This window comes from Onychostruthus taczanowskii, unplaced genomic scaffold, assembly GCF_017590055.1.
Source record: "Onychostruthus taczanowskii isolate IOZ18803 unplaced genomic scaffold, ASM1759005v1 scaffold36, whole genome shotgun sequence".
In the NCBI taxonomy this organism is placed as follows: Eukaryota; Metazoa; Chordata; class Aves; order Passeriformes; family Passeridae; genus Onychostruthus; species Onychostruthus taczanowskii.
In genome coordinates, this window is record NW_024501015.1 from 942,622 (window position 1) to 952,936 (window position 10,315).

The 10,315-nt window shown below is 44.1% G+C and overlaps 1 protein-coding gene across 2 annotated transcripts; it reads right to left on the reverse strand.

Moving 5' to 3' along the window:
- Positions 1-3,876: 3,876 nt before the first annotated feature.
- LOC121339573 (cytochrome c) lies at positions 3,877-6,328 on the reverse strand. Of its 2 annotated transcripts, none has more exons than XM_041411462.1 (3): positions 6,171-6,328; positions 5,232-5,408; positions 3,877-5,089 (listed from the first exon to the last, which is right to left on the reverse strand). In XM_041411462.1, the coding sequence occupies exons 2-3, from the start codon at positions 5,398-5,400 to the stop codon at positions 4,941-4,943; spliced, it is 318 nt and encodes a 105-aa protein (XP_041267396.1). In that variant the 5' UTR covers positions 5,401-5,408; positions 6,171-6,328; the 3' UTR covers positions 3,877-4,940. The 2 variants fall into 2 exon arrangements, with proteins under 2 accessions (XP_041267396.1, XP_041267397.1); XM_041411463.1 differs by having other exon boundaries at positions 6,175-6,302.
- Positions 6,329-10,315: the final 3,987 nt, after the last annotated feature.

Sequence of the window (10,315 nt, forward strand, 5' to 3'; positions counted from 1 at the left end):
TAGAAAAGGAGGTTCAGGGGAGACCGTATCACTCTCTACAACTGCCTGAAAGGAGGTTGTAGCCAAGTGAGGGTCAGCCTCTCCTCCCATGCAACCAGCGACAGGAGGACACAGCCTTAAACTGTTCCAGGTGAGGTTCAGCTTGGACATTAGGATGAATTTCTTCATGGAAAGGGTTGTTAAGCATTGGAATGGACTGCTCAGGGAGGCAGTGGTCACCATTCCTGGAGGTGTTCAAGAACAACTGGACATTGTTTGCACTTAGTGCCATGGTCCAGCTGGCAAGGTGGTGGCTGGTCACCAGTCGTACTTGATGATCTTGGAGGCCTTTTCCAACTGAAATGATTCAGTGATTCTGTGATCAATAAAAATGATTCAGTGATTCTGTGAGCAAATAAACTGACTAAATAACTGGAAAAAAATGACAGAGCCTTAAAGGAAGCATGGCAAGGTATGGAGAATTCTGATTTCCTTTCCTCTCTGTTTTCCAAAAAAAAATCAACAGTGGAAGTAGAAATATGAGACATACTTCCAGAGAAAGGCTGGTTACAGTCAATATAGCACTCCTGCAACAAAATCTGGATAAGAGCACCAGATTATTGAGGGTACTGGTGCCACATAGGTGACAACCATGATATTTTTTAAATGCAGTGTGTGTGCATTTGTCTTCTTATCTGGAAGGACTGCACATCAGGGAACGCTCATATAATCATGGTGTATCTCATACTAAAAAAAACCCTGAGGCATAGTGCAGGTAAAAGCCACATAAAACTACCTGCTTTAGTTAGCTCTTAAAAATTTAGAATGAAAAAACACCAATAAAAGGCAATGTCCCATATCTTAAGAACCATGAGACATCTTAAAAAGAAATTGTCACCAGACACTCACAACCGAATGGGGCCGTCAGAAGTCAATTTCTGTGAATTATTGTAAGGGTGAGAATACAGCTTGGTATTTCTGCTAACAGCTTTTCATTTAAGTGCTTATGACCAGAAGACTGGTAGTGAGGTAAGACAAGGACAGCACAGACTTCCACACAAAAATGCTTTAACACATAAAGGGAAGATGGATCTGGAGAGTGGGTGATTCTTAAAGGAAAAATGCAGTGGCTCACATTGCATAAGCAAGCTGCATTGAACAGCTTTAATGAGATGTAAAACCAGCAGAGTAATGACTTCTGACCTCCACTGACAGGTTTATTTTTATCCAAGGCTGTTTACAATTAAATGCATAAATAACCTGGGGAGAACACACCTGCCCAGCTCGCAGGTATGTGTTTTGAACACTGCGTTATAGTTAGTTCCTCTTTTGCTAATTTTCTTTTTGGCTTTTGTTTTGCATCATGACAGCTTCAACAGAGGTGCAGGGCATCTTCTTCCCAGAACACAGGTTCAGTTTATTGGTTACTTCAGCCTTTTGGAAACTGAGGATGTGAATCTGAATGGTGTTAGAGAAGCACACAACACCCACTTCTTTTACCTCCTGTGACACTAAACTGAAAGCAGTCATTCAAAAGGTGACCATCACATTTTCTGTATTTCAGATCACAAGAACAATCCTGGAAAAAAGCATGCAAGTACTCACACACAAGCTCTAAATCACGAGCCGAGGGACAACTACCTGGAGTCCTGACTCACCAACTGCAGCACTGGGAAGGGGCAGGATTTCATACTCTTTCCCAGGGTTAACGTGTCCTACTGCTAGCTCTGGGCTGCTCACCTCCCAGAGCAACCTGGTTTCAGGACAAACATCAGCTTGAAATGGTTCAACTCATCCTGTATGTAGTGAAACAGACTTCTGTTGCCTTTAGCCCTAGATGAGATTTCAGCATGTGTTTTGGATAAAGGCAAATTACAAGACTTACTATAGAGGTAAATGTGTGCACTTCAATGGGCTTTGATATATGTGACAGACTAGAATATCTAATTATTACCTATTAGCTGGTTTTGTTCTCTGCTGTGAATAGGAGGATAGTGTACCACATTTCTTTTAGAAACTGATGCTATATTTTATACCAAAAAAAGGAAAGCATTACATAATCCCATACAAGACTAAATCTATCAAAATGAAGATCTTTATCTGAAGCAATGATTTACAATTTTACAGGCTGCAACAAATGGAACTTTCCCAAGCGGGTTGTAGAGTGGTTACACTTGAATTGTTAAGACTCTAAGTAAACAAGACAGCTTCTGTATCACTAAATTTCAATTGGATGTACAACTAGTAAGCTTTGTAACTTTTTAAGTATCCTACTTATTTGGAAATGATACTATGAAAAGGTGTGCTTTTGGATTTCACCTTTTTTTCCAGTCATTAATCATCTTTGTTCATTTGCATAACTACACGTGAAAATATCACAAGATCAGTTTCAAAGGCATGCCCAAGCAAAACTGTGAACTAGTAGCCAAGCACAATTTCTACAGGATGGTGCAATGTTTGGCAGTGGTGCTTTGATTCCCTAACTGGTAACTGTAAACCAAGTGTCTAGACTGGTATCACCATCAGAATGAAAACCACTAAAGTTGGCACTTCATAACACAAAGGCAAACCCCACCCCTCTACTCTGCAATATAAACAAAGAACTAAAGCTTGATTATGTAACTGATCATGATGTCTGCTTCCCACCCTGCAAAGAACCCACCCAAGCAAGCCCTTGCATTAACACTTACTCAAGTGATAATCTAACCTCCTTCCAATATTCTTTGCTTATCCATTAGTAAAAACACCATAGTATTGTGTTTCTCCAGTGGCAAATGGCTGCTCATTACCTACTACAAAACTTTTAAGCCATTGCAGTCTAGGGCTGTATACATAGAAAGACGAAATTTTAAAGGTCTGAATGGTCTTCTCCCTAACATGTTACCAAGGATGCATGCTGAATCTAAATTAAATTTTCTCAGTCTTCAGCGTTATTTAGAAGTAACATTTGTCTTTGTATACACAGATACAAAAGCTAAGCTTAATTGTGTCCTCTGCTTACTTTGGGCAAAGGATAATTCTGCTTCCTCAAGTTTTTCTGATGATGGGTAACTTACTTGTTGCAAATTGTAATCTGTGCAGAAATTACCACACTTGACTGAAAAATCCTCTTCCCTAATTGATCTAGAGAAGAAATGAGTTGTAAAGAAGAGCAGCTTGGAGGTCACAGTCGTCTTTCATAAAGGTGCTAACAGAACAAAGTGTCACACCTCTCTCTTCACCATCATCATCCCGGAAGACTGCAGAGCTGGGTGCAGTTACATTCTGTATCTACAACTGCTCTATCAGGATTTTGGCATAGAAAAAGCCTCAGTTCTGCATAGCCAGAAAAGTGCTGTGACAAACATCCCTTATGGAAACTGGAACAGAAATTTTCTGTTAACAAGATTTTAGTAAAAAAACTGCTCTTGCTTTATAGTGTATCCATAACTGCAAGAAATACTGTTTGCAGGTTAGTCTGGAAAGAAAAAATAATCACAACACATATGATAGCAAACACTGAGACCACTGTCAGTAATCTTAGTTCTTTTCACTCATTTCCTCTGAGTAAAGCACTTTGCCATTCCATTATTAAGTACACTACTACATATAAATCAAATGCAGCCCATCCTACAGCACAGCTACAACTTTTCAGTTACCTTGAATTTTCTCCCACTCACTTTGGAAGCACAGCAGAAAATGCTGGTAAACAGCACATCCCTGGAAGAGCTTTGCTGGCTCTGGTCCAAAATACTAACTGCAACATTTATACTTCCCCCACCAACTCAATTAGAATTTACCTTTTCCCACGTGGAGCTTTTTCTTTGTCTTGTTTCCTAAGGATGTAAATCTGGGCATGCAACTTTGCACTGCATTCCCAGTGTTTTTCACTTAATTTCATACACATACAGCAAGCAAGACTTTTAATTTTTTAATTTACAGTATTGATTGCTCCAAATTATGCCTGTTGGTACACAGTAAATACAATCTTCTGAACAACTTCGTATGAAAAAATGCAAGTAAAACATTAAAAATACTGCTTTACAATGTGCGAAACAGAACCTTCAGAAGTAATGATGGTGGCTACAGCCAGCACAGAGGAAGACTGCTTGATTTTGTCTTTCAATCTACCAGCACATTCATTCCTCCACCCCTTCATCTGAAACTTCCCGTAACAATGAATTTTAGGTGAATGTTTCTGCTGAATTAAGAAGATTAAGTAACTCTCAGCTTGGCCACTAGCACTCGTATTCCCAGAACAGGATGCTTTCTCTTACACTACGAATGGCTGTGATCAGTAGATTTACTGAGCAAAGGGCACCAATAACACGTCAAAACTGGAGATGTTTCTGAAGGGGAGCTGTACTCTGTAGGTGCATGCAGCTGTCAAAGTCTGAATGAATTAGGTAACATGCTTTCCCTAGATAAAAGGCAAGTAGCTGGGCACAACTGGCAGTTCACAAATAGAACTTAAATCAGATGAAATGCCTGTTCATCACAGGCTTTAGATTAATACATATTGCAACACCTAGCACTGATTAAATTTAGAAAAATATTATACTGGGATTAGGTTTTTTTTTTTAATAGCCTTTGTTGTTTTGTTGTTCATGTAACAGAAGATGTAAGGCAGAAGATGCCAAAAAGGACCCTGCTTTTTGATGTTAAAGAGCTGAGCTGTCAAAGCTATTATGCTGCTGTTGATTACTCATTTGATTATTCACATTTTTTTTAAACAATGAAGAGGCAGGAAATGTTTATTTTCTTTTACTTTTTATGATCAAGGATGACTGAACCCAATTACATAGTCTTTGTGAAGTTAATGGCTGCCAAACAGGTGTGACCTATCGTGAGCAAAGTTATTTGATGGGTGATTTTAAGGTTAGACACAGTACATGTAAAAATAGAAAGTTTAAAAACCAATCTCATCACAGACATTTCCATTGCCATCTCCTTTGTGAAATAAATAAGGCAGCAGATAACTTTTACTTTGCAGTGGCAACTTTGAGGTATGCTATTAAGTCTGCTCTCTCGCCCTTCTTCTTAATACCCGCAAAAATCATCTTTGTTCCAGGAATATACTTCTTTGGATTTTCCAAATACTCCATCAGAGTATCCTCACCCCAGGTGATACCTAAAAGAAGATAAAAAACTCCAGTTAATAAATTCAAAATAGCAAACCTTATACTCTTGTCCTCTGCTCAATTTTTGGCAGTTTTTAAAATCATCACCAAGAACTGAGTACTTTTGTCCCCTAAGGGCAGCTTTAAGTTTACCTTTGTTCTTATTAGCATCCGTGTAAGAGAAGCCTTCGGCTTGCCCAGTCTTGCGTCCGAACAGGCCATTCAAGTTGGGTCCAGTCTTATGCTTCCCTCCCTTTTCAACTGTGTGGCACTGGGAGCATTTCTGGACAAAGATCTTCTTGCCTTTCTCGACGTCTCCCATTGTCAGTACTAGACCAAGAACACACACAGAGGTCAGTATTGCCACCTCAAGGTCACCAACAGAGCTGAAACTCTAAAAAGCGTCCTGCAGGTTTACAAAACCACCACATGCAGCACGTGAATCTGGCAATGCTCCAGCACACTGTCTACCCAAAAGCCACAGCTCCTGGGCTTGAAGTTTAATATGGAAGCATGAAACAACCCAAAAGGTGTCAAGGTGATACATACGCTTGAAGGGCAGAGAAAACCTTCCCTCGGACAAAATAATTGCCTCAGAGTATTTAAAGGGTACGGCGACAATTTCTGAAGAACAAATTTGATACAACTTATACAGCTACAACTGGAGTTTCCTAGTCGTGAATGACCTCGTGTCAAGCGGAGGACTCTCGGCAGGTTTTTCCTCTGCAGCTGAAAAAGCGCACCAGCCAGGCACCCGGGGAGGGCCGGAGGGCAGAGGGCACCCGGCTGCCACCGTGTCCCGGGATGACCCCCGGGGTCCCGCCGGCAGCCACGCGCGAGGCGGCGGGAGGGCCCAAGGGCGCCCGCACCGCCCGGCTCCGGCTCTACCGCGCCCAGCCAGGCCCTCAGCCTCCCGCCCGCGGCGGGGCCGCCCGGCCCCACGGTGACCTTCCGCCACACCCCGGCCGCCTCAGGTCGCGGCCCCGGCAGCGCGAACGGCGCTCGGGACGGCCGAGAGCGACGCCCGCTCGCCCCACGTCCCTGCCAGCCGCCGCCGCCACCACCCCGCGGGGCCCGGCCGCCCTGCCGCACCTGCCTGCCCGGCTGCCCCGCTGCGCCCTCAGACACCGTGACCGCGCTGCCGGCACCTCGCGCTCCGTCTGCGCCCAAGGACACGCTGTACTCCGCCCTATGTAACCCGGCACCGCCGCAACCAACCCTGCCCGCCGCCCGCCTTTCCGCCGCGACAGCCAATTAAGCGCCGGCCTCTGGAGTGCTGATTGGTTACAACCAGCTGACGTCACGCCGCCGGCGGCTAGTGGGGTAGGTTGCGACTGACGGGCCCCCGGACTTCCTTCCTTCCTGCCCCTCTTCCCTCCAATAGCGGCGGAGTGACGTCACACGTCACTGTGCTGCCGAGGGGGCGCGCAGCAGAGGGGCGCAGGCGTTGCGGGCGCATGCGCATAGCGCAAGTGGAAGCAAGGGTCGCGCGGCGCCCTCAGCCAGTGACGAGAGCGGTGGGCGGGGCCTAGGCAGTGACGCAACGCGAGTCGCGGCCGTCCCGCGCGCTCGGTGGCGGGTGGCGCGTGGCGGCCGGGCCGTGAGGGCGGGAGCAAAGGGCGCCGTGACGGAATCACAGCATCCGTGAGGGCGGGAAACACCTCCGGTCACCGAGTCCTTTCCATGGAATGAACACCGTCGTGTCATTTACACCACCGCACTAAGTGCCGTGTCCAGTCTTAAACACCTCCAAGGACAGCGACTTCACCCCCTCCCTCCGCAGCCCATTCTAATGGCTAATCACCCTTTCTGGGAGAAATTCTTCCTGATGTCCAACCTGAACCTCCCCTGGTGTAATTTAATACTGTATCCTCCAGTCACTGGTTGTCTGGGACAAGAGGCCAACCCTCATGTGGCCATGTGGCTACAGCCTCCTTTCAGGCACTTGTAGAGAGGATAAGGTGTCCCCTGAGTCACCTTTTCTCCAGGCTAAACACCCACGGCTCCTTCAGCTTTTCCTCACAGGGCATGTGTTCCAGACCCTTCACCAGCTTGTCCATGAGTTTTAAAACCTTCTCCAGGGGAGCCAAGGGAGTAATGATGTGGAAGTGTTGCAGTAGCCAAAGTGAGGCGAAATGCCCCTGGAGAGCGCGGCCAGGGCCGCCTGCCAGCATGGCCCCACGAGGGCCTGGAGGGGAGCGGGCGTGCGGCCGCACCCTCCGTCCGTGTGGGACGCCAAAGCCACGCTGCTCCGACAAAGACGAGAGGGTTGTGGAAGGGACTGCCACACGAAGGGATGGGAGCGTCCCAAACACCAGCCCAGCAGCGTGGTAGTGCTTGAAGAGGACATGTCAGTATTCGCACATTATTCTGCCTTCCAAGCAGAATTTGAATGGGGAGTTCCTGACATGACTGGCATCTCACTCTCCTTGGCAAGGAGGAGGAAGAGCTGTTGGAAAAGCCCAGTGTAATAATGTCCAGCGTTCAAAAGAGTCGAACTGTTTGCTTTAACTATGGGCATAAAAATGGTCAGAATTTTCCACTGTCTGACATTGGAAAAACACTTATTTTCTGTGTGTGCTTTTATGTTGTCCTGGAACTGGTGTGGGTGTGCCCCTGTAATTGCCCATGGGCCAAGGCTCATGTGAAGAGTCAACATAAAGCAGAAAGGAGTGAGAACTGTAAAAATAGATCAAGGGTTCCTCTGATGGCAGAATTTTGTAGATAATTCACAAGACCATTCAGAAATTATCACTCCCTAGTTCAGACAGTGCATTACCTTCCAAAGCTCATGGTGTCTAGATCACAAGACACAGGTTTTGTGCATTTTTAAACACTTCATCACAAGGTATATACAAAATATGCATTCTTAAACTTTTAAAAATTTATGTTGTTGTCTTATTGACAGTTCACTGGCCACAGTAAAACTGGTGGTGTTCAAGGTGCCCAGTGTTCTGTGATAGAACAGACTAATAGTGAAATTTTTGGCTTCTCTGCTAAATGTGGCATCTGCAACATACATTGCAGATGTGTGTGAAATGTATGTAAAATCCTGCATTTGGCTTCCTGTGTAGGGTAGAGTATGCTGTAGGACTTCCAGAGGCAGCACTGAAGACAACGGCAGGACTTTCCTGGCTTTGTGGGTTTGAATTGCTGGAGTAAACTCAAATGACTCGGGGTGCAATTTCAGTGCTCTATACTTTATACACATTAACATTCATTAGACTATTTGCCTTGGTGTGGTTTGCCTAGAAGGCTCATGTTTTAGTCTTTCAGTTATTCACTGTGGTTACACCTGGAATACTCTTTCCTAGCTCAGACCATTACACACTGGAACTACAGTTATTTTGCAATCAGAATTCTGTGTGTAACTCTATGTTATTCTGTCCCAAATGAAGGAAAAATAAACCAAATGTGTCGAGTCCAATAATAAACAAAACATGTCAAAGGAAGCATCCAGATCTCTTTACCAGGGACACTGCAAATAAAAGAAAAAAGGTAGCCCTGCCTTATGGACCTAGACTGGAACTCAGGAGAATGTGTGATTTTTTTTTTCTCAACTCTGTGCTAAACTTCTGGTTTGGTCTTTGACAAAGAACTTAGAACCCATTTCCTGTGGAAATCATCGCCTCATCCCTGAGCAGCTTGAGTACCTTGGCCTGTTTTCATCCCCTTACCATGTGGAAGTGGGACAACCCTGAGCTGTTGCTGGTTATCAGCAAACTGTGCCAGCACTGGGGAGTGTGTGATTTGTGCTGGAGTCCTTGTGGTGTGAGCTGGTTTTAAGAAACGGTTGGAGTTATGACCTGAGTCATACATCTTACCTCATCACAAAGCAGTACTGACTGATTTGCACCATTGTGATTTCTAAACTGTACTGAAGCAGTTCGGAAAACATGCAGATTTTTTTTGTTTCTTTCTTCTGATTTTATCTTTGCCTTTGGAATTGTTTGGGAGAAGGGTATATCCTCTTCTTGAGTTTTTCAAAGTCCAGTTTATAAAGATGAAAGAGTTATTCTGGGCTGGGCTTGAAAAGTTTTTTATGCTAGTATCCTTCAGAAAGGAATATTCTGCAGTGGCAAATGTATGGGTTCAGGGTTACTTTTCTACACTTTTATGGTACAAGTCCTGTCACTTGGAATATACTGCTGACCTTATGTTTATTATGTCTTTTACAGGCTGTTCTGGGGGAAGACAGGAACCTGTTCACCCAAACAGGTAGGGAGCAAAGTTGAAAAGCATTATGTTGAGAGCTTTGTAACAAGCTGGCTCCTGGATAAGGGCCACAGCCAGATTAATCTGCCTGAGATACAAACAGGAGAAATGTAGAGGATTTTGTAGATAGTTAGCTAGCTAACAAAGATCATGCTGGAAGCAAGAAGGAGACGAGGATAAAAGCGGCAAGGTCACTGTGCCCTTGCCGAAACTTGAGGTTGTGGGAGAAGCTCGTTAGCTAGCAAGAATGAAGGAATGATAGTAGAAACCATAACAAGGTGAACACAAGAATGTAAACGTAGACGTAGTTGACTGATAAATGACTAACCAATGATGAGCTCAATTTTTGCAATATGCATTAGCCTTATTAACACTGCTATAAATGTGTGTGCCTATTCAATAAACTTTTGAGGCTTGTTGTTCATCATCTGGTGTGCAAGTCTTGAAAGTTGAAAAGCATTAGAGACTCAAAAGGAAATAAAAATGCCTGATAAATGGTGTGCCTCTAATCTCTACTGCTTGTTGTGTTTTATATAGTCTAAGACAGAGAAGCCAGTTTTGCTACTGCTTTAAACAGTTGCAAGGGCAGTCTCTGAGATGCTGCAGTTCCTAAAGGTGACTGTATTCCTTCTTAAGACAAAGCTAAATATTGGCCTGGCATCTACTTTTGTGTAATATTTTACCAAACATTTCTCAGGTTTATTTTAAGGACTGCTTTTAGTTATTTCATGTGGCAGTGTATTTATTCTTTGTGCAGTTGTCTCTGACAATGTTGTGGTGGTTTTTTTTTTTTTAATGACAAGTGTTACATTGACTTGAGTGTCTGGATTGAATTCAATGCTTAATTGCCCTTATTGAAAAAGAAAAAACTATTCCCGCATTTTAAAGAAATTCTGATACTGTCTCATTCCTGTGTTATAAAGACCAATTATTTGGGAGTGGGACAGAAAAATATTTTCCACAGCCAATGTATGGAGTGGCAGTTGAAAGAGTTGATCTTGACAGAGGAAGGCAGAACTTGG